General features: G+C 42.1%; 1 protein-coding gene across 2 annotated transcripts in view; it reads right to left on the bottom strand.

Annotated features, from left to right (window-relative positions):
* Nucleotides 1-25,452, bottom strand: part of adamtsl7 (ADAMTS-like 7) — a 454,799-nt gene that overhangs the window by 325,813 nt on the left and 103,534 nt on the right. For both annotated transcript variants that reach the window (XM_072583993.1, XM_072583994.1), the window contains exon 7: nt 14,494-14,630. In XM_072583993.1, coding sequence (XP_072440094.1) covers nt 14,494-14,630 — 137 coding nt within the window. The remainder of the gene's footprint in view (nt 1-14,493; nt 14,631-25,452) is intronic.

The raw sequence follows: 25,452 nt of genomic DNA, 5'->3' as shown, positions 1-25,452 counted from the left end.
TTACACCTGGGTCGATGTATTTTACACCTGGCCTGATGGATTGTACACCCGGCCCGATGGATTTTAAACCTGGCCCGATAGATTTTACACCTGGGCTGCTGTATTTTACACCTGGGCCGGTGGATTTTCACCAAAGGAGACAGGATCCAGGAGTCAGGGATCCCTTCTGGTCGCAAACTCACCCTGAAAATATTTCAGACTCTGGTGGAGGCTCTAAGTTAATTGGTAATTATTCTGGAATGATAGCTGAATAGTGGCTTTTATCAAAATTCATTCACGGGATGTAGTCGTCGCTAACTGGGCCAACTCTTATTTCCCACCCCTTATTATTAGGAGTTAACCACCTTGCTGTGGGTCTGGAGTCAATGGAGCCGGACCAGGTAAGGTGAGCTGTTTTCTTTCCCAAGGGACAGATGGAACCAGATGGGATTTTTCTTGATAATGCTTTCATAGTCACCTTAGACTCTTAATTCCAGACATTTTTTTAAAAAGTGAATTCAAATTCCATCATCTGCCATGGTAGGATTCAAACTCAGGTCCTAACAACATACACATGGAGAGTTGGAAGCCCGGGATCAGGGAGAGAAAATGTTAATGATACTGAAATGTAATCCTAGTAGAATAGGAGTACTTCAAAACTTCCACTTTTAACGACTTAAATACATCCAATTAACATCTGAGTGATTACACTTTTCAGCCATTCCAATGAAAAATAGCACAGTTATAGTCACACAGCATCATCCTATATGATGTCGCCATGTTATTTCATCATCGGGTTATGGAGAAACAATAGAAAGTGGGATTGAGGATTATCAGATCAGCCAGTCAGTGTCTTGGAATTTTGGAGTGGGCTCGATGGGCTGAAAGAGCTGAAAATGTGTTGCTGGAAAAGCGCAGCAGGTCAGGCAGCATCCAAGGATCTCCAGCATCTGCAGTCCTCACTTTCTCCTAGATGGGCTCTACTTCTGCTCCTACATCTTATGGCCTTATTTGTTTCTAATCTGAACCGATCCTGGCAAGAAACATTCAGACCTCAGAATTATTCTGGGGTAAATGTATTACAATAGGGTTGGGGAATGGGTCTGGATGGGTTACTCTTCTGAGGGTCGGTCTGGACCTGTTGGGCCAAATGGCTTGTAAGGATTCTATGATGATGATGAATTTGTACCAAGAGCTTACACTGGCAAAATTCACCTCAAAAGTATTTTGAATCATTGCATTATGTATTATTATGTAGACTTTAATCAGATAGCCAATTAATTTACCCCACATTATGTTGAGACTGAGAAAGCAGACAGTAGCAAACATTAACACAAGGATAAACTGACACTTGTTGCAGAAAGCATGAGCTCTGTATAATGCACGTGTACAGAGGGATCTAAAGTATAATTACACCTGACGAAGCAGGATCAAAACTGAAGGAGCTGGAGGTAGGAACAGAACAATAGGGTGGAATTAGGGATATACGTGAAGGACAACAATAGGAATTTGCCTGAAGAAACGAGAGGTGCCTCAGAAGATATCTGATGGGTTTGGAGGAGTAAAAAGGCATTCTGTGCAGGAGTCCATAACTAATAACTGACAGGCATTGAGGTATTGAAATATTTTTAAATCAATTATTGTCCTGAAGTTCAATTGAGAAATGAAATGCTGTTTAAGATATGATCATTTCTGAGCTGCTGAGAACATGGACATAGGAAGATTTGGATAAGTGTGTGGATAAGGTTAAATAACTAATAGCAAATTACAAATCACTTATCATTAAGGACGTTGCAGATCCTTTACCATGAAATTAACCAAACTGGGTAAAGTCCATGTTAGATTGTATTGTGCCTTGTCGATTCGATGCCATTTGTTTCTGTCTCAGACTTTTTAAAACAAAGTCATTCAATAGGCACAAGAGAATTTACGAACTTAATTATGTATTTCCTGATTAATATTCCTAATAACCAACTCAGCTTTACCACAGAATCTATACCTCTGATCAGAACTGGAAACTTTTTTTTCAACTCCAATGTTTAAAGCAGCCTTTTGCTTTCTTTGACGGAGCATAGCTCATTTATTTTTTTCTGAAAATGTACTGTATATGGTTTTGAGAATCAAAGCCAAATGTGTCATTTTCTGTGTAGCAAGGTGATTTAACTTTTGGTTATAAAACAGAATTTGTAGTTTTATTGCCACAATTAACAAAGTCGGACCATGAGATGTTTCCCTGTGTCCACAAGACGCAGAGATTCATTACATCCTAAATTACAATGTTAAGCTTTATTTGTCTCAAAAATCAAATGGGTTAATATAATTTTCATAGATTAGCATTAAGCCAAAAGGTGATTTATTAAAGGACGGGCTGTACTGATCCACTGGTAGGCGCCAAGTTTCTGTTAAACTTTATTGAACAACCTTTTGTCTACAAAAATAAAAGTGTCATCCATCTTCTTTTCGATCCCCTCGGGCAACACTTGATTTCTAAAGAACACTTCCATACTCTCAACCATTTTTCAAGATATGTCACAGCCTGTTTTAAATTAAAGCTTCTTTCAAAGTTTCCAGCTGCTTTAAACACACTTCAAAGTGACAGCACCCAAGAAGGAGGGAAAGGTTTGATAACCAGGGGGCAAGTTTTGAACCATTGTGCGAGGAAAGACTTCCAAAAGTGGGGCAGAAGAAAAATGATAAATGCACTCACAACCATTTGACCTGAGCAATAAGTATTGGTTGATGCTCGACGTCTCATCTTACCATCAGTAATAATTTAAGTCAGAAAAGTTAGGTGAAATTGTACACTGTATCCACCTCAAATAACAAAAGTGCCATAATTTACTCAGGAAGCTGATGATAAAGGATGTGGACTGAAATCTACAATCAGGTCATATAGCAATTTGAACTGTCTGATTTACAGAAATAACGCATCAGATCCAAAACTACTTTGTTCAACCTCTATTCATTCATCTGGATTAGGCAGTGACAAATATTGATGACAAATCAATGCTCCTCGTGGTTCAGCATCAGCACTACCTGAAGTTACAATGTCAACCCAAAACTGGTGCCACTCCCTTTATCGCCTCCCTTACCCCAAAACACCCCAGGATGCTACCTGCAAGCGATGTGATGTAACGAGCGAGTTCAAAATGGCCACCAAAAAAGTGATTCCAAAAGTTCATACATCGACCCATAAATTCATCAGAGATTTGCTATTGATAATCAGGTTGGAATTGTGCCTGCTGCTAACCTTTTCCAAAGACAATCCTGGGATCAGTGGAAAGTCCCAACATCAATGAGCAGGTACAGCGACATTGCAGTAGGCACAGAGAAGGTATAGCTACATGCCATCCCCTGGCATGGACTGGTAGCTTATTGTCAAGGCTGGCAGGAGAAGGACTACTGATATCCAACTCCAGAATCAGTGAGGAATGGTAGAACAACTCAGGAAGGTTGATTACAGCGTTAACTCAATCCCTTCCAGATTCTGGATTAGTGGTGCTGGAAGAGCACAGCAGTTACCTCAATCCATTCCAGACTTGCCCCTTTATAATACACAATCACTGAATGCTGCATTAGATGTTGCACAGAAAAAGGCTAACTCTTTGAAGTTGTCCAACACCTTCCTGTCAGAACCATATCAAGGAGTGGTCGAAGGCTCCGGCTCTGCCCTGGATGGAGTTTGGAAGGGTACGAGGAGAATCTGCTTGAAATTTACAGAATACTGAGAGGCCGGGATAGAGTGGACATGACAAAGATGTTTCCACTAGTAGCAGAGACTAGGTCCCGAGGGCACAGCTTCAGAGTGAAGGGAGGACCCTTCAGAACTGAGATAAGGAGGGATTTCTTCAGCAGACAGCGGTGAATCTTTGCTGCAGAGGGCTGTGGAGGTCAAGTAATTGAGTGTCTTTAAGACAGCGTTAGATACGTTCTTGATTATTAAGGGTTAAGAGGAGAATGGCATACTAAACATGATCAAATGGCGGAGCAGACTTGATGGACCAAATTCAGCTCCTTTACCTTATGCTCTAAGCCTTGCCCAGTGGCTATAGAAAAAGTCATAGCCATAGATCCAGGGAAACTGAAGGAGGAGTTAAGAACATAGGTGACTGTCAAACTAAGAGCATCCAGACTTTGCCTATTTCTAACATCAATGCTGGTAAGAGTTCATTCTCAATTTGAAGGTAGTATGCAGAACAGTCAATCTCTGGCTTTTTAGAATTTACACATTCTGCAGGATGGACTTTGCTCAATATATTTCCAATGTGACATACTGCATAAATCATGCAATAACCAAACAAACTGCCAGCAAAATTACCTTCACACAGGTTTACTCATTTACACAAGTTGACATATAAACCATGTACTTAGGTAACCACAATCTCTGCACCTCCCAGTTCCAATTTTGCTAAGTTTTCTATTCATTTACTGGAAAAAGCCACATATAATAGACAGGAACAGCTTAATTAAAGGGAGATCTTCCCAATTTTAACCCATTTGTTCATAATGGGAGATCACTCTTCAAATCTTGCAGCTAGGATCTGTGTAGGAATTTGGAATACAGTTATACATTTATTAGAATAGAATCCCAGGAATGATGCATATGTGAGAGGGGTTACCCAGCACATTGAGGAAGTTGGTAACATACAAAACGTATAATGCTCCCTCAGGCCTACTTACCATGAGAACAGCGAGGAAAGAGTTAGTTAGTTTGTTTGTTCAAACTATCACCCATCTGTTTTATGCATCAACACAATACTGATTGAGATAATGACATAAATCCACCAGTATTGTTTGGGAATAATGTAAAAGTCCACAGTGGACATTATCTTGGCAACCCCTAAAGGTTTAAAACCTTCACTTAATCATCAAAGTCAGAATAATAATCTTCGAAGAGACGGGGGAGTTTGGTATGCTATTCGAGTGTGCAGTGTGGCACAACAGGGAGGTAACATTGCAAAAGGTTTGAGATGGTGGCATTTTCGGGGGACTTACAAAGCTGGAGCAAATAAAGCATACCTCCCCTTCACCTGAAACCACACATTAACACTCCAATTCCCTGTTTGTAGGTGCTGCCGCAGTGGTGAAAATATGTTCTTTCGATGACATTCTTTGCCTGTGGTCAAACAGGAAATTATCCAGGTGAGGCCTTAAAGACCTACTAGGGGTTTACTTGCTCGAGTACATTTTAAGGCATTCAAGGGAGTTCTGTATTTTAGATGTCCACATGAGAGTAAAATGAAGAATATTTATCCAGACTTTAGCGATTGAGGATCTGTTGGAGTAGATGGAATTAGTCTGGTACCTTCAGAAAAGCAGGATCTGCAATAAAGTTGGGGATTCCAGAGTTGCTTGTTGAGATTAGATTTCCGTAGTGTGGAAACAGGCCCTTCAACCCAACAAGTCCACACTGACCCTCTGAAGAGCAACCCACCCAGACCCATTCCCCTACATTATACCCCTAACTAATGCACCTAACACTATGAGCAATTTAGCACAGCCAATTCACCTGTCCTGCGCATCTTTGGACTGTGGGAGCAAACCCATGCAGACACTGGGAGAATACGCAAACTCCACACAGACGGTCACCCAAGGCAGGAATCGAACCCAACTTCTTGGTGCTGTAAGGCAGCAGTGCTAACTGCTGAGCCACCAAGCCACCCAGGGAGAGAAGCAAACATGTCCCTTGATGGAGGAAAAAGAATGCAGACAGTTTAAATGTGAACCTTCTCAAGAAAGGGGCTGCTGCTGGGGAATAGGAATTGCATACTGAAGGATGGATCTTACCCGGTGTGGAGGGTATATTTCTACACATACATAAAACTAACTGACTTTTAAAGTTTTGCACCATACTGCTAACACACTGGAGGCAGCCCGAACAAGCTCAGGGCTGAACTTACACTGCTCTGTGGACACTTACCTGGCTGTCAAAAGGCAGACAGAGATTCCAGATGGAGTTCTGGATCAGGTATACCATGGGCTTTTAGGGTGGGAATGTTTCATATGCCCAAAGGAAGAAGCTCCAGGTGGGCTTTGGAGGTGAACAGGAAGGATCAAAGGGGTTTAACATCTCACCGGGGTAGTGGGAGCTGGGCTGGTAGGCCCAAAGCACTCAGGAAACTGCTTCCACCCCCAAAATGATGTGCCTCCTCTTCCTTTCCAGCCCCTTCATTACATGTAGAAGAAACAAAATAGTCCTGACACACGATATTTTCCAGCATTTTGTGGCGATGGAAGTGACTTGGGAGCCTTAACGCTCTCAACCAGACCTCAGGATGGATGTTAATGGGAAATGTTCCCACACCCTATATTACGGGAACAGGTCTGGGTGAGCACAAAGGTAGTAGGCAGGCAAATGAATTATATAAATGCTTTCCCTGTCCTCACCCCGAAAACACAGCATGGTGGGGGCAATAAGGTCCAGGCTCAGGTGTTTCCATACACTGAGCTGTCATTGGAAGAGTGTAGAGTTGATGGAGGCACAGCTAGTGACAGGAGCGATGCCCACCTGAGCTTAAGGTTGGACTCACAAAGACTCAACTACAAAACCTCTAAAGTGCTCTTATTAATATGGTGGAAAATCCTGGTTCAATGGAGAGGTAGGCCAGGATTAGCACTAAGTACATCCTGGTGGAGCTATAAGACAGGACTACTTGCATACCAAGCAACAGAAGCAGCATGTGATAGACAGGGCTAAGAGATCCCACTATCTATGGATCAGACCTACATTCTGTAACATCCAATGGTGGTGGCCAGATGAACAATTTACTGGAGCACATGCTCCACAAATATTCCCACTCTCAAAGACAGGGAGAGCCAACATATCTGTACAAAACAAGGTTGAAATATGTGATATCAAGAAACTGTGGCTGTAGTCCCTGATAACATTCAAGAAATAGCACTGAAAACCTGTACTCCAGAAATAACTGCGCCTAACCAAACTGTTAGTACAACAATGGCATCTGTCTGGCAACTCTCCGTGAAAACAGGATGTATTTAATCTGACCTATTACTGTTTGATCAGTGTACTCTCAATCATCAGTAAAGTGTTGGAAAGTGACAACAGCTGTGCTATCAAGTGGCACCCATAACCTGCTCACTAATGCTCACTTTGAATTTCACCAGGTGAGGTGACAGGAACTGCATTTGATATCAAGGCAATACTTAACACAGGGTGACATCATGAAGTCTCAGCAAAACTGAAGTCAATGGGAATCGGAGGGAAACTCTCCACTGGCTGGAGTTATTCTCACCACAAGGAAATTCTTGGTTGTGCTTTGTTGAGGTCTGACATCTCATTCTCAGGACTTAATTGTACAAGCTCCTCTAGCTAGCATCCTAGGCCCAACCATCTTCAACTACTTCATCAGTGACCTTCCCTCCATTATAAATGTAAGAGTTAAGGATGCTTACTAATTGTACAATGTTCAGCATGATTTGCAAATCCTCAGATACTGAAGCAGTTCAAGTCTAAATGTAGCAAGCCCTGGACAATAGCCAACCAACATTTGTACCAGGCAATGAATGTCTCCAACAAGAGAGAGAATCTAACCATCATCCCTTAACATTCAATGGAATTACTAATAGTAAATCACCCATTAATAACATCCTGGGGATTACCATTGACCAGAAATGAAACTAGAATAGTCATAAACATAATGCAGCTGCAAGCGAAAGTCAGAAACTAGGAATCCTGCAGCAAGTAATTCACCTCCTGATTCCTCAAAGCCTGTTCACCATTTACAAGGCACAAGTTGGCGTGATGCAATTCTTCCTAATTGAAAAAATGCACTCAAGAATGTTTACATGATTTGGGCAAGTCTACTTGCTTAGCATCCAATCCACCACCTTAAACCTGCACTCCAATCACCAGCAATATACAGTGACTGCAGTATGTACCATCTAAAGATGCACCTCTGTAACTCACCCAATCTCCTTCAAGAGCACCCTCCAAACCCGTAACAACTATTACCTAGAGGGACAAGGGTAGCAGATGCATGGGAACATCATCACCTGCAAGTTCTCCTCCAAGCCATTCACGATCCCTGACTTTGGAACCATATCACTGTTCTTTCATTGTGGCTGGGTTAAAATTCTGGAATTCTCTTCCTCAAAACTCTGTGGGTATACCTTCACCACATACACTGCAGCGATTCAAAATGGCAGCTCCCATTATCTACACAAAGGTAATTATGGACAGGAATAAAAACTGGATTAGTCAGTGAATTCCATATTCCATGAACAAATAAGAATAGAACTCTGGAACATTTGCAAAGCTGTAGAGTGTACACCTGAAGATACTGCAAGGAAATTGTCCTGCACTCTGGTCAGGATGTTCTTTAAATATTATATTTTATTCTGGTCACAAGGAGGCTTGGAGACATATAGTGCTTCGGAAGAAGTTCAGAGAAGAGCTAAAATGCCAATTCATGGTATCAAGAGTCTGAGTTGTAAGGAAAATCTTTTCTGTTGCCTTGAAACATAACCTTAAAAAACTGATGTTACAATTACATGAGGAAATCAAAAAAGTAAACCTGGAATATTCATTTAAATTTCAGATGTAGGACAAGGGGAAACAAACAGAGACAAGTGAAAGGAAACTTTAAATTTTTTTACCAAGAAAATGTTTCTTCAGACAGAAGATTGGAATGTCTAGTGTTGAACATCAATAAATTATCGAATCCCTACAGTGTGGAAGCTGGCCATTCAGCCCACATCAACCCTCTGAAGAGCTCTGCATCCAGACCCACACCACTGCCCTAACCCTATATTTACTACAGTTAATCCACTTAGCCTGAACATCCCTGAACACTATAGGCAATTTAGCATGGTCAATCCACCTAACCTGCACATCTTTGGACTGTGGGAGGAAACCGGAACATCTGGAAGGAGACCCACTCAGATGCATGGGAGAATGTGCAAACTCGATGCAGACAGTCACCAGAGGTTGGAGGAATCAAACCCAGGTCGCTGGCGCTGTGAGGCAGCAGTGCTGACTACTGAGCCACCATGCCACCCAACATATAAAACAGAATTGGAAGTTACAAAGAAAAGACCAAAGGATTTGCTGAATAGGTGAATTGTGATGGGCTAAATGTCCTTCTTTACATATACTTATTGTGTGATACTCGGATTTTTAGCGTTTTTCTGTATCTACCTGGAGCTTAATTCCCTTATCTAAACTTCAAGCTTTCTTATCCAGACATTTACTATGTGCTATAGATTAATGAATAACTGGAACTTTTTAGCCAGATCTTTAAGATAGCACCAGTTACTTTAGCGATTGTTCAGCATTATAAATCACACTGTTCAAAAGGAGTGAGCTTTTAATTTCTGCTTAGCTTTATCTTTTCAATCATTGCTCTGTAATTCACTAACTTGGGTGCTACTTATTAAATGTTCTTTAACTTTCTATGACAGAGTTAATACTCAGAAGGATTAAAGGTTTATCCTTGATCATATAATTCCAACAAAAGGCTATCCTTAAAAGAAACATTAATCAGAGAGCAGGGTCTACAAGCTTACAGCCCTGTTTTTATCTCATCACCCTCATCAGATGTGGTTATCCAACTGGCAGTGTGGAATCAGGAAAGTTATCATCTAATTAAAACTGGAGAACACATTTAACTTTTTTCACTGAAGCGTAGGAGATTGAGGCGTGACCTTATAGGAGTTTATAAAGTCATGAGAGGCACAAATAAGGTGAATATTAAAGGTATTTTCCCTATTGTGGGGTGGATTTAAAACTAGGGGGCATATTTTTAACATGAGAGGAGGAAGATTTAAAAAAGGACATGAGGGGTAACATTTTACGCACTGTACTGCCTGAGGAAGTGGGGATGCAGGTACAGTCACAACGTTTCAAAGATATTTGGATAAGTACAGATGACCCCCCCCCCCCCCGCCCCCGTATCCATGGTTGATATGTTGCAGGAACTACCATGGATGCCTGAAACCGTGCATAATAGCAAACTCTATCATTTAAATGGAAAACTTACACCCCACCCCGAAATTATTTCTGGAATTTTCCATGTAATATTTTTAGGCGGTGGTAAACCTTGGATAACGGAAACAGAGAAAACCAAATCCACGGAAACAGGGGTTCTACTGTACATGAATAGGAAAGGTTTAGAGGGATATGGGCTAAACGCAAGTAGGTGGGACTAGTTTAGTGTGAGAACATGGTTGATGTGGACTGAGGGTCTCTTTCCATGCTGGATGACTCTATGACTTTATAAAGCCTTGCAAACTCTTCAAAGATTTCAAGATAATGCAGCAATTCTTGGTGATACAAGGGATTAACATTCACTGTATAACATCAAAGTCCTTTTGTGCGATACTGGCAACTCAGAGCCTTTATTCCATTGTGACTGCGATTTATTTACATTCAGTAAAGAGCATTCAATTTTAACATGTCGAAACATGTTGCTATAGAGGCATAATAGGATACCTAATGGGAGATTTTCACAAACAGAGTAGGCTGCATTCTTCTGATCAAAAATGGATCCTTGATTTTCACTGAAGCTATTGAAGTGTTAGACATTGTGGTCCCACAGTGCGGTAGGTCATTAGGCTCTAAGCATGTCTGTACCTGAATGAGCTGACATTGCATTTTGATACAAGGACAACTCGGTTAAATATTATTGATGCCGAGTGTGCAATCCAAAGCAGCAGGTGGGCAAATGCAAGGTACCAACAGCCAGTTCAGGGCTACTGCCTTCCTGTGAAGGCTGACATTTTCTTCAACCCCAAACATTATGGAACCCAAGTGCCTGACTGACAAAAGGAGAAAGTGATGACTGCAGATGCTGGAGATCAGGGTCGAAGAGTGTGATGCTGGAAAAGCACAGTCAGTCAGGCAGCATTTCCTGCTGTTCAGATGCTGCCTGACAGGCTGTGCTTTTCCAGCATCACACTCTTCGACCCTGACTGGCAAAAATCAAGAAGCAGGAGCAAAATGGAAGGGTTATCCTTAAGGTACACTATGAATGTTTTCCACTTCCATTATTGATGGTGCTATCAATACAAACATTACTGAAACATTAATAAGTTTGTGCATAGGTCCTGACCATTAGATTACCATTGTATTGGTGCATATGCATATTTGCTGCTCTACTTATTACTCTGTGGATGTGAACACAGCAGGTAGATAGATACATGCACAAAACTATGACGTGTAAGCATTGATTTGCATTTCATAGAAACATATCTAGCTGTAAAAATATAAGAGAATATTTACATAATAATAAAAAGTAAACATGGGGCCCAGCCCTCTGACAGTTTATAAAAAGATAATTGAGTTCAAGTTCAAAAGTTAGACATTCAAACTACAAAATAACATTCATTAATGTCAAATATGGTGTGCTAAACATTACACAGTGCCAAAACCTGTACTGTCAAACACAGTAGTGTCAAAAGATGCCAATTATTTTACTGGACCAAATACGGTTATTGCCAAAAACATCCTTGCCAAGTAATGCCAAACTCATTACTGTACAACTTAACATTAATGAATGCCAAATACTGTCAAATTAGATACTTTGTTGAATATTTCACTTTACTAATTTACATTGCCCTTTCACAATCACCTTTCCAAACATTTATCCAATTCAATCCTATGACGCTGGAGCTTTGTCCCTGATCAAAATATCTTTCAGGTGATAAATATTAACCATAGTTTTCCCTTGGTCTTTTTCACAATAATCATGTAATTATACCCAGAATTATATCCAGCCAGGCTCTGAGGCTCCAAGAGGGGGAGCCCTAGGCCCTAATTGGGTTTAAAACAAAAATTCAAACATTTTTACTTCATGAATTTGGGATCCACTTGGAAACAGCAACTCATTCCTCTGGGGTCAATTTGTATCTTCAGCAGATTCATCTGTCTTCCCAAACCCACCCCCACCCCCTCCAACCTTCCGTCCTTTCTATAGTGTTTGCCCGTCTCAACAAACATGTCCATTTTGTCTCTATCTCCATCTGGTTTAGCCCCTTTGTCCCTGGTTGTGCCTGCATGTAACCAGTTTAGTGGCTGGGTCATGTAGTTCATGACAACGGCAACTCAAAGACATCTAAAGAAACAAAAGCTAGCTGAAATTCAAATGGAATTCACTTTTTCTCAAATATTCCATTCTTAGTACGCCCTTCAAAGCAGTAAAGAAAGCGTTTTTTTTAAACTAACGAATTGAACAAATATTAACTCAAAAGAAACAGCTATAGGACGCATCGAGGCAATACTTATCCAGATAACAGAAGCAGGAGAGGCAAAGATCTGACACACAAATAAAATATCTGATGATGCAGGCACCCCAGAGGATTGCAATGTCACGTCCATGTTAATATCATTGTTTTGGTTTATTCAGGGAAGAAACAACCACTCTGATGAGATTCTCAATTTCGTCTCTGTTTTACAATAAGTGGCTTTGTGAGGCACAAGAGTAAAATCAGTGGGCCACAGAGAAAGCATTCTGTGGACGTTTGCTTTAGGTTCAAGAACAGCAGGGCTGCTTCCACAATCTAGCATTGACAGTGGGGAAGAACTGAACAGCAGGAACACATCTTTGGAAGATGCAGGCATGCAGCTCACATTGTTTTGAGATCCACTCCCAGCAAACACCTCTTTTTGACGAGCTTTGCATTGCAAGATCAACTCGAAGGCGCTAACAGCATGAACAATTGCAAAAAGAACCAGTATTGAATAGTTAATCCATTCTGTTCTACTTGTTTTAACTCATCATTACAGTCAGCAAACAGCAACTAGCCATCTGTTTCAAACTATAAATTCTGGACAATAAGAAAATATATCTGTCAAAGGAAACCACTTCCCCTCGTTACATCTGGATCTACCTGCTTATTTCAGTGATTTAAGGAGCTAAACGCCAGCAGTGAATAAAATCAGACACTCACCTTGTTGGCAGCAAACACTAATTTGACATTTGGACAGCATGGGAAGTTTCCTGTCCAGGTGAGTGGTAGACGTGACTAGCCTGTTGCCCTGCAGCAGCATATATTGCACAACAACCCAATTCTTACTGGGGTTTCTGGCATTAACACAGTAGATTGCGTCAGTACTCAGTGCTTTCAAGCTCTTTATATATTTCTGAATTTTGTTCTTCACTTTACAAACATAAGCAAATATATTGAGGGACCCAAAATTTCACTGATCTTGCCCTCCAATTTCCACGGCAGACATGGCTTTCATTATTCACTGAAATTTGGAGCAAAAAATGCATCTAGTGCATGAATGAATTGCTTCCGAAAATTTGTAGTCCATTTGTAGTGAATGCATTACAATTGAAGACATGCAGTACATTATACATGTACATTAATTTGAAAATTTACAATACATGAGTTTTTGATAATTTAAATGTGGATAATATATTTCAAACTGTTGTCCTTACTTACTAGTCATCCAAGTACTGATTGAAAACTGAAACACAGAATCAGATGGTCAGACCCACAGCAGATGACAAAAATATTACTGGTTAAAAGTAAATACTTCCTCTATCCTGACTAACATGGGTGGTATCTGCGTGTACTAGGGACAAGTGACAAGAATGTGAGGCAGAGGAACCCATGTGAGAAATTTTGCTCCCACAGCAATTAAACCATAAATCCAATTTCACCAGGAGTTTCTTGGTCAGCCAGGATTTAGCCCGTGAGGGTGGACAAATCCAAGGAAAATCTGTGGCCCAACCATCAGGAATGAGGATAGGAGAAAAGATATAGACACCCACTACTCAGAACTAGAATCCCTGCACTGTGGAAACAGGCCCTTTGGGCCAACCAGCCCACACAAATCCTCTGCAGAATAATTCACCCAGACCCATTCCCCTGCTATTCTACATTTACCACAGACTAATGCACTTAACCTGCACAGCCCTGAACACTATGGGCAATTCACCTAACCTGCACATCTTTGGAGGAAACTGGAGCACCCAGAGGAAACCCACGCAGACACGGGGAAATGTGTAAACTCCACAAAGTCATCTGAGGCGGGAGTTGAACCTGGGGCCCTGGTGCTGTGAGGCAACAGTGCTAGCCACTGTGCCGCTCCACCAATCTTGGCTTGTCCTTCTGAGTTGAATTTTAAATGGAGCAGGGGAAGTTATTGCAGTCTAGAGTAGGGTGTGCTCAGGAGCTGTTCCCCCTCTGCCAGGGAACTACAACAGAATACAGTAAAAATCCTGTTTATATCCACCCGATGAATCCCCTTAACATACACCAGGTTGACCCTGTTTGCAGGAGACCTGGGTTCAAGTCTTATCTGCTCCAGAGGTCTCTGGGCAGCTTGGTTAGGAAGTCTCGAGCCGGTGTTTTACATACAATAGGTAGACCCTGTTCACATGCACCAAGTGACTTCTGGCAAAGAATTCCTGGCCTGACAACAGAAAATTCCTGATGTTATCTTCACAATGCAGCTTTGCTTGCTGAAAGATGGCCAGCGTGGCAACCATGAAACACAAGATGAAGTTGTAACGGCGTTCAATTTGAGGAGAGAGTTTGCTGGCTTACCTTGCATTCTCCGTTGACACAAATATTCAAAGATCCAGATTCACATGGGGTTCCGTCTATGACTTGAGCAGCATGGCGCACGTAGAACTTGTAACCAATGGCTCTGCAATTCAGCTCACATTTTTGGCTGTCTGATACTGAACAGCAGGAAGAAACAGAATAACATGAGAGGCGGCATTTCAGTAGCTGGCTTTGGATGTTTTAATTGGGCCATTTATTAAAAGCAATGGCTTTTACACAGTATGTGCATGTACTAAAATTAGCGAAGAACAACTTATGGGTATTTACAATATACAGGAGATCAATCAGGCACACTATGCAAAATATAACACGGTTTGAAATGTATCAGGGTTTAATTTACATTCAACCCAAACAACAAAAACAGCAAAGGGAGGGACTAACATCAGATTGGAATCAAATTCAAGGAATATCGGAATAGCACAGGAAAACTGGAATTGAGGTGGAAGGTCACTCAAGATTTAAGTGAACGGCAGAGAAGATTCAAGGAGCCAAATCCTGGGCCTTGTCCAGGCCAGCAGCAAATCAAGGGCTGTCGACACTGTCGAAAAGTGTGGAGCTGGAAAAGCACAGCAGGTCAGGCAGCTTCCAAGGATGCTGTCTGACCTGCTGTGCTTTTCCAGCACCACACGTTTTGATTCTGATCTCCAGCATCTGCAGTCCTCATTTTCTCTCAGGCTCTTGACATTGACCTCAAAGAAGAGGCCTAGAAAGAACAAGCCTACTTCTGTGTTGTGGTTTTCCCCTTTTGTTGATCGTGTTTAAATCGGATTTTAAGTAGAGACGTCTCGGTGTGCATCAACAGTTGGAAGAAATAAAAGTCACCATCGTCCTAGATGACTACCCTCTCATTAGTGTCAGGCAACTGGTGGTGAAGCTTTTCTGAGGATTGTCATGCCTCAGGCCAGGGGGAAAGCTGAGAATGTGGGTCCTTCATGGTAACCTCAGCCAATGTGGGGATTAAGCCCACACTGTTGGTCTCATACAGCTTCATAAACCAGCCATCCAGCAACTGAGGTAGACCCACCCCCTTGACAGCAAACAGCTTTGGAGACAACCGCGTGGATATGTTCACTTAACAGCAAATAAAAAGGTAAAAGATCATTATGTATAAATTTCAAGGTGCTGAGGTAAATGTTACTGATGTTGAGATTCAAAAGTAAATTAAAGACAAGCTGCAAAGTGATAATGTTTCGGTGAATTTTTTTGTTTAACGCTGTGAGAAGTTTGACACAAATATTAAATTAGTTTCGCTGGGAGCGTTCAGCGGTAATTATGCAGTCAGTATGTCATTAAAAGTCCAGTCACACCTCATTCAACAATACACAAATTATTTCACAGGTGTTTTACAGTGTGATTAATAGTGTAGAAGTGAAAGTTGTCATCAAGCCATGATTCCAAGAGACATTGCACTTTGTGGGAATCTCGCCCAGGCATTCCATGGAGCAGTATACACACTCGCTGACGGCAACTTCTAGATTTCCATGTTATTCTATGGATGTCTGAGCTCCTAAAATTGCTATTAGTCTTAGTGGAATAATGACAGCAAATGCTGACAGCTTTGTTTACATTAGCGCAGTAAAACCTGGGTCATTAAACCTATGGGCTAACGTCAATCCTATGCTTGCCTGCTCTCCAGCCTGGATTGATGCAAGCTCATTCTCGGATGTGAAAACAAGAAATCTGAATCCCGTCTGAATGGGCGCTCAGCAATAGTTGAAACTGCGTACAGACTGGGTCCAATAGTGTGTCCTGGCAACAGCTTGTGGAATATATTTCATCAGAATCATTGATCAATGTTAAAATCACAAAGTGGGATATGAACTGAAGACGACTATAATAATTAGGCAATAGCATTAACTTACATGCTGCAATAACAATAGGTTCAACCTAGGTTTTCGAAGAATTTTGTTTTGCAACATATGCAGGCTTGAAATGAAAACTTTGCTCTTGTGAAATAAGCTGAGAATGTGTCAGTTACGAAAACAATCATATCACTGTTCTTCAAAGCAAACATTGCACTGTTTATTCTCACGTCTGCAACATCATTAAAGGTGCTTTTTACCTGTGTAATTGTAATGCCTCAGTTTTCAACACAACTCAGGTGAGCGGGGACTGGACTGCAAGCCATCACAAGGTAGCCAGGGGTTGGCCTGGGCAACTTAACCTAGAGTCTTTTAATTCCATCTAACTGACCGGCTGCCCTTGTGAATGTGTCGGAGAGTCTGCAGCGTATCTACATCCTACACATAGTTTACAGTGGGCCTCTTAACGCCTGATGAAAGCAGTAATGCACATTTTCAGGACAGGTTGTACGGTTTTTTCTTTTTATTACAAAAATATACTTCATTCATAAAAAATTCTAGTCACTAGAGCAGTTCAATACAATACAGTCTTTGCATATTAAGAACAAACAAAAATGCAAGCCATTTCTCACCTATACAAGGTGATATTTACCCACTTTAGAGGCACCAGGAGGGTCCGATTACTTATCGGAACCCCACAGTATTTTGGCAGGAAGATCTCAGCTAATGGTCTTTCCCCACTGCACCTTGGCAGCAGCTGCCTCAAGGTTTAGTGCATCCCACACACGTAGTCCCGGACCTTGAATGTGCCAGTCTGCAACACTCGGTCAGGGTCAACTCCTTGCCCTGGAAGACCAACATGTTTTGAGCAGACCAAAGAGCATCTTTCACCGAGTTGATGGTCCTCAGTGTTTGTCTTGGTGTGCATCCCGGAGAACAGACCGTTTAGCACAGAGTCCTGCGTCACGGAGCTACTCGGGACAAACTTCGACAAAAACCACTGCATCTCCCTCCAGACTTCCTTTGCAAAGGCACATTCCAGCAGGAGAAGCAGCTGCTTCGAGGGCACTGCATGGTGGTATAGAGTCCAGGGGTACATGAAGGATCTGACAGGTAGTGGCTCCTCACTACCAGCCAAGCGATGTCTTGGTGCTTGTTGGAATGTTCTGGCGATGAGGCATTCTGCCAAATGACTTTGACAGTCTGCTCAGGGAACAACCTGACAGAATGCACGCTCTCCTTTTCCCGCAGCGTTTTGAAGACACTATGTGCTGACCACTTCCTGATGGACTTATGGTCGAAGGAGCTTTCCTATGCACACTTCTCCACAAAGGACAGGTGGTACAGAATGGTCCAACTAATTGGAGTGTGCCATCGCAACAAGGACAGTCCCATCCTTTGCAAAACCTCAGTATGGAGTGACACTTAGTGGTTGTGTAGAGGGTCTACACACAGCTTGATGCAGCCACACTTGAAGAGGCTGTCAGGATGTGGGCAGTGTTGGGTAAGGTAGGCCCCCCCTCCCCCCCGGCTTATTCAGAGGTTTGTACATGGTGTCGCTGCTAACATAGTCCATCTCAGACCTCCCGATGAAGTGGAAGATGGCTCGGGTGACTGGGAATGGACCAGACCTACACCAGGTACAACAACAGAGTGCCTCACACCTGATGACCAGGTTTTTACCCGAAATGCAGAGGGAACGGTGCTCTCTAAAGCCTAGTTTCTGCCTCATCTGGGCAATATGCTCCTCCCAAGTTCATACCCCAGACCTCTGAACCATATTCCCAGCACCTTCAGGTAAGCTGACCTGACAGCAAAAGGGATAAAGGATCAGTCAGCCCAGTTCCTAAAGAACATGGCCTCAACCTTGCCTCAGTTCACCAGTTCAGCCAGTTCAAACTGGTTGCAGATGCTCATGAGTCTGTGTACTGACAGCAGGTCCAAGCAGAAAACGATGACGTCATCCATGTACAGGAGGCTTTAACCTACAGGTCTCTGCTGCCTGGAGTAGTCATCCCTCTCAGGCTCACATCCTTCCTGATGGACTCAACAAATGTTTTATACAACACACACACACAAGACAGGAGAGAGTGGGCAGCCCTGCCTGACTCTGGATCTGATCGGGAAGCTTTTGGATTCCCAACCCTTAATTGAGACTGCGCTAATGATGTTGGTGTAGAGCAGTCGGATCCAATTGTGGATTCCCTCCTCAAAGCCCATGTCGGAGGCTACGTCCCAAAGGTAGTTGTGCAATTTCCTGTCAAAGGCCTTTTCCTGGTCCAGGCTGATGAAGCAGGCATTCACATCCCCTGTCCTGCACGTAGGCGACTATATCGCTGAGGAGCGTGAGGCTTCAGAGATCGTCCTGCCTGGTACAGCACAGGCTTGGTTGGAGTGAATCACCAAGCCCAGAGCAGACCTGACCCAATTGGCAAAGACCTTAGACAGGATTTTGTATCAAGTATTCAGCAATGAAATTGGTTGCCAATTTTCCACTATAGTTTCTTCCCTCTCGCCCTTACACTTGTAGATGAGGGTGATGACTCCTTTCCTCATGGATTCACACATGTTATCAGCCAGAAGCATACTGCTGTAGACCCCAGCAGAGCTATTCAAGTCCCACAGAGCTGAATACAACCCAACTGGTGAGCTGTCCCTTCTGGAAGTTTTATTCTTTTCTAAGGACTCAAGGGCCTTGGTCAGCTCATCCAGAGATAGTGGCTGGTCCAGCCTTTCCCGCATGCGGTCATCTAAGACCTCCATAATAGAGAACAGGGATGGCTGGGAGGCCGCACTGTGGGCTTAGAACATAAAACACAGAACATAGCACAGTACAGGTCCTCGATGTTGCGCCAACCTGTGAAACCAATCTGAAGCCCATCTAACTTACACTATTCCATCATCATCCATATATTTATCCAATGACCGTTTAAATGCCCTTAAAGTTGGCAAGTGTACAACTGTTGCAGGCAGGGCATTCCACACCTTTACTACTCTGATTAAAGAACCTACCTATGATATCTGTCCTATATCGATCACCCATCAATTTAAAGCTATGTACCTTCATGCTAGCCATCACTATCCAAGGAAAAAGGCTCTCACTGTCCACCTTATCAAACTCTCTGATCATCTCGTATGTCTCTTATTAAGTCACCTCGAAACCTTCTTCTCTCTAATGAAAACAGCCTCAAATCCCTCAGCCTTTCCTCATAAGGCTTTTCCTCCATACCAGGCAACATCTTGATAAACCTCCATATTGTACAGTCTGGTATAAATGGATTTACTGACCCTCAGGATGTCAGACTGAGAATGACATTACCGAACCATCGCCTTTCTTCATCCTGCTGAGCACACATTTCTCCCTGTGCACCTGCTAGAAGAAGAAATGTAAGCATGTCTCACACTGGACCAGAAGATTAACCTGGAACCTTTCCGTTCTGGCTTTCAGAACTCCGTTCCAGCAGTTGAAAAAGTGCTGGAAAGTCCTATTGTAACAGCAGTGGGTCAGATTGCTGCATTTACATTCCCACCCTAACACTGGTGGTGATTGTCATGGTGAAGAGTGAAGTATTGATCCCCAATATGACAGCTCTCTCCAAAACACACTGACTCTTTAATCCCTCCCTACCACTCTCAATAATATCCTCCTCTGCAGAGGTGCACCAGAAAATCTCTTTTCTTCTTATTCAAACTCAGTCACCTTTTCCTTTGTTCTCTTCGCCTTACACACAAATAGCATTCCTCACATTCGATTCATCCCCACACCATCACTATCCTATCTTGTTTCTTCTCCAGTTCTGACTACATATACAAGTGTCACATGACTCTATAGATCTTTTCATTGGCACTCAATAACACCTTTCCCGTAAGAAAATACCACAGTAAGTTTAAAGGAACTACACAGATAGAGCAGCGATCAACAACAAACTCATTGACCAAGCAGAGACATACATAAGGGAGATCAGTGATTCAGCCAAAGCCATGAGCATTAGGGAAGACAAGCTTTAGTGAGCAGGGCACTTGAAGATTACTTTGTTCACCTCAGTAAAAATACAACACGCTTCACAACCCAAAGCCATATCTTCAAGATGGTCACCTCCTTATGGTCACCTTCCCTATGCAATCATAACCCGTCCCTTTATCTTTTCACTAGATCCTAGAGAAGCAGAGTGCAAAGTCAAAGTCTTAAGGAATTTCTGCTCTGAGTTACTCTTTCAGGAGACGTGGCTATCACTGACAAAGCCAAAATTCATCACCTATCCCTAACTGCTCTTGAACCAAATGGCCTGCAAGGCCACTGTAGAGGGTATTTGAAAAAAAATCAGCCTGTTCAGAGATGTTATGACACACCTCTGTGTCAGGTGGACCTTAAAACTGTGGGTTTGGAATCAAAGGTAGGTCAGACCAGCTATGGATCTCCTTCCCTCAGGGACATCAGAGAACCAAATGGGTTTTAGTTTCACAGTCACAATTACTGAGATTACCTTTACATTCCAGATTTTACGAAGCTGCCACGGTTAAATTTGTATCCCATGTCACTAAAATCTTGGTCCAGTGGCATTATCATTACACCCATAAGTAGGCGAATGTGTCATTCTGATTGGTTTACTGCATGCAAGAGATTCCCTTTGCAATTCAGATACAGAAATATGGTGTGCCGCACCCATTCTGATCAAAACAGGTGCATTGGCAGATACTCTTTATCATTGTTAGATGCAGTTTCTTGTAGATAGACATTTCCTCTGTTTGTTTGGAGACTTTTTCCTCTGATCTCATTGAAACAACTTTCATGTTTTAAAAAGGGACACCTGTACAAATGTATTTACAATGGACAGCAAATTAACACAACCAAGTTAAATGGCAGTGATAAAGTGCCGTTGAGTTCTGAATATTCTGAAATTGTGAAAGGTTAGAGAGAAGCCAGTAGCTCAGATCTTGTGTCTCGTGCAACTAGCATTCAGCTCAAATTGAAAACCAAAGTTAAACCTGCTGCCAAAGGAAGTTCATCAATTTGACCAAACAGAAGCTAACTCCTGCAACTTTAAGGAAGACCACCTCAAGCGCATCACTCTTCAGAATCCGTTTCAATAGTTCTGTTAATCACCAGTAGCTAAAGGAAATTCTCACCCATGGGGTGACAACTCAAACACCCTTACCAGCCATCTCAGGATCTAACCTGAAATTAACCTCACCAGATGTCATAGATAGGGTAAATAGGCAAAGTCTTTTCCCTGGGGTCAGGGAGTCCAGAACTAGTGGGCATAGGTTTAGGGTGAGAGGGGAAAGATATAAAAGAGACCTAAGGGGAAACTTTTTCCACACAGAGGGTGGTACGTGTATGGAATGAGCTGCCAGAGGAAGTGGTGGAGGCTGGTACAATTGCAACATTTAAGAGGCATTTGGATGGGTATATGAATAGGAAGGGCTTGGAGGGATATGGGCCGGGTGCTGGCAGGTGGCACTAGATTGGGTTGGGATATCTGGTCGGCATGGACGGGTTGGACCGAAGGATCTGTTTCCGTGCTGTACATCTCTATGACTCTATGTCTACAATTAACATTCAGTATCCATTTTTGCACCATACGAGTTGCTTGTTCAATCTCAGATACTTATTTAGTTAATGCCTCTTTACATTGCTGCTAAACTGCTGGTTAATTTTAGCTATATTAAGTCATTGCTATCAAGTGCTATTGCTCCCAATGTTAAGATGGGACTTGTAACCAGCAGCTCAATTTATAGCGTGTGACAAATTGTCTGACACTGTCTTTGACGTGTTTATTGATTCACACAGTAGTTTTTAACTAGCGTTCACAATTTATATGGGGCATGCAATGTGCTCATTATTCATGCTGGATCGCAAAAACCAAAGCCTGACATTGCAGTCTAAAGAACAGCCAATCCCCATTTAGCCACTGCCTCTCTTACTTGGAAACATGCAGCAGAATATCATCAGTATAACATTTGCACGTTAGCTAACAACTGATTGAAGCTTCGTGAAGGTGCAACCTTGGCAGCAGAGTGTTTAACATAGTAAGTACAGGTGAGGTGGGCAGAAGGACAGGTCGACCAGTTCCCACCTTCGCTGCCTCAGCTATACCTTCAACAATTTTTGGCAGTACCACGTCACCAACCATACTGTTATAAGTGATAACGTTATTAGCTGGATGTATAGATTCCTTAATTTACAATATAATCAGCTGGACGTGTGTGCGTCCACAGGTTTTTGAAAAGAACATGTTTCAAAGCAATGGACACTGGCTACAACAGTTAAAATGTTCCATTTACTTTCTTTAAAACTTTTAGAAAGAGAGAAAGTACAGTGCGGTGTGTGGATGCTATGAAGCTACTGGGTTTTGAACTAACAGTCAGAGAGAAATGTTACAAGAGCAACAGCATCACTCCCCACTCTCTCTCTGAAATCTTTCCCACCAAAGTTTGAGAGTTGAAAACTCACCATAAGACTTCAATGCTATAAGCCATGAGGTCCTAAAGTGAGAACTCTGAAAAAACTTGACTGTTTATGGAGAGTGAGAGAGATCCATCGGCCACCACATCGTCCAGTCAGATGCCTGGATCCACAAGCTACTGTGGGAAAAATGGCCTTTCAGCTGTAAACAGACATCTGGGCAATCCATGAACAATTACCTCCTGATTTAAATTTTATTTGATAGAGTCCTATGATTTGATGCTGTGCAGAAGTTTACGTCTGGGACTGTGCTGTGCCCTGATATTGACGTTAGTGGATAGTTGAATATACTTGTACATTTTAAACCTTTTGCTAATAATTTCTACATGTAAGTAAGAGAGAGAGAGAGAGAGAGAGAGAGAGAGAGAGAGAGAGTTTAGAAATAAAATGTTTGGGGTGTTTAAAGGACCTTTAGATACACATATGAATATGCAAGGAATGAAGAGATTGTGGACCAAGGGCAGGCAGAGGGGATTAATTTAATTTGGCATCATGCATGGCACAACATAGTGGGGCCGAAGGGCCTGTTCCTGTGCTGCACTGTTCCATGTTCTATGTTCTAAAACCAACTCTTGTTCATTTAAAGAGCCTGGTTGACTCGTTTCTCATTCCATGTTACACAGTGAAATGTTTATTTATTAAATTGACAGCTTAACCTCCCTTTTGATTCATGCCCCATGGTTCCCAGTTCAGAAGTGGACAGAAGATTACTGAGGGAGTCCTGCATTTATGCTATTTTTTGGCAGGTTAGACAGAGTGAGTATCTGCCTGCTTGGATGGATGTAAATGGCCCCATAGCACAACATTAACGATAAAGAAGAGATTAATCAGAGAGCTGTACAGCAGGGGAATAGACCCTACAGTCCAACTCATCCATGCTGACCAGATATCCTAAACTGATTAGTCCCATTTGTCAGCATTTGGCCCCATATGCCTCTAAATCCTTCCTATTCACATACCCATCCAGATGCCTGTTAAATGTTGTAATTGTACCAGCTTCCACCACTTCCTCTGGCAGTTCATTCCATACACACACCACTATCTGTGAAAAAGTTTCCCCTTATGTCCTTTTTAAATCTTCACCTCACCTTAAACCTATGCCCCCTCGCTCTGGACTCCAGTACCCTGGGAAAAAGATCTTGACTATTCACCCTACACATGCCCCTCATGATTTTATAAACCTCTATAAGGTCACCCCTCACCTCCAACGCTCCAGGGAAAATAGCCCCAGCCTGTTCAGCCTCTCCCTATAGCTCAAACTCTCCAACCCTGGCAACATCCTGTAAATCTTTTCTGCACCCTTTCAAGTTTAACAACATCTTTCCTTTATGAAGGAGACCAGAATTGAATACAATATTCCAAAAGTGGCCTCACCAACATCCTTTACAGCTGCAACATGACCTCCCAATTCCTATGCTCAATCCTAAGTGTCCTGGTCAACAATTATCACACAATTAAGCTTACAATACAGATCATCATTTCCAACATGAAAGCAGTGATTACACTTTGCTGTAATGTGCTTCGAGATGTCTGGCGGTCATGGAAAATGCAATTCTGGTGTTCTTCCATTCTCCCTTTCTGCATGAAATAGGAACTCCTAGTCACAGCAAGTTGATTTTCCCATTTTGAGAGGGTATGGATTCCAGACCAAAAAAAAAGAGCAAAAGAAAGCGCTCAAGGCATTGATTATGGCCTGGGAGCAAGTAAACCTGACCAAGACATGTCATTTACACGGCATCCACTTAGCAACAAGTTAACAGCGAGAATAATGGGTCTTCATAAAGATTCTGTATCAGTACCCAGGCCAGGGGAGAATTATGATCGTAACCATATGTGTACAATATTAATAGGAACGCTGCTGAAAAGAAATGCGTGGAATGGTTTGTTAGTGCCCTCTACATACCAGACGTAACTGGGAACACGTTAGCTTCCAGACAGTCAATAATTCACTACCGTGACTTAAAGGTAAGTTGAGTACAATCGAAGGGGTTATCTTCATGAGAGAGCTTAAAGAATTCCAGAGAACAATATGAAGCATTTAAAGAGAAATGTAAATAGGAGTTTCAGCTTGACCCAGGATCCCTGTCCTGTAAGAGGCAAGAAAACTACAGAGCTTTCACTGGAAAAGCCTGAGAGAGACAGAACAAAGTAAATCACTGATTCCTATAAAATTTGTTCAAGTAAATGGAATGTAAAGTATCAGGTTAGAATATTCAGTTAAATGCATAATTAGCAGTGACAGCCATGGCTCGATAATAAACAGAGTGGCAGCTGTTTGTACTTTCTTCACAATCTTACAATGATCACAAAAGCCCAGCCTCTCTGTTCTATTTAATGTATTTTTAACAGGCTTTCAAATAAATATATCCGTCAATACGGCATTTGTTAAACAATTCACTAACCATTTTCTAAAATATTCTGTCTAACCCGTGATGAATGGCTTTTCAACAGGGCAAGTTTCCTGAAAGCAAAAATGTCCCATGTTTCCACAGTTCATGTAATGCGATGAACAGATGTGCAGTGAACTTTCAAACAAAGACACTGTGTGACCTTAAACAGCTAAAAGCAAGAGAAGACATTTTTCAACTACAAAATAACAGCCCCTTATGAAGCAATGACAGGAACAACTGCATTTTAGGGAAAGAGAAACATTAAACCTCACGATAGCTT

Source organism: Chiloscyllium punctatum, chromosome 14 (assembly GCF_047496795.1).
Source record: "Chiloscyllium punctatum isolate Juve2018m chromosome 14, sChiPun1.3, whole genome shotgun sequence".
Taxonomy (NCBI): Eukaryota; Metazoa; Chordata; class Chondrichthyes; order Orectolobiformes; family Hemiscylliidae; genus Chiloscyllium; species Chiloscyllium punctatum.
The sequence above is the reverse complement of the archived record's forward strand: the minus strand, read 5'-3'. Positions and strand labels throughout refer to the sequence as shown.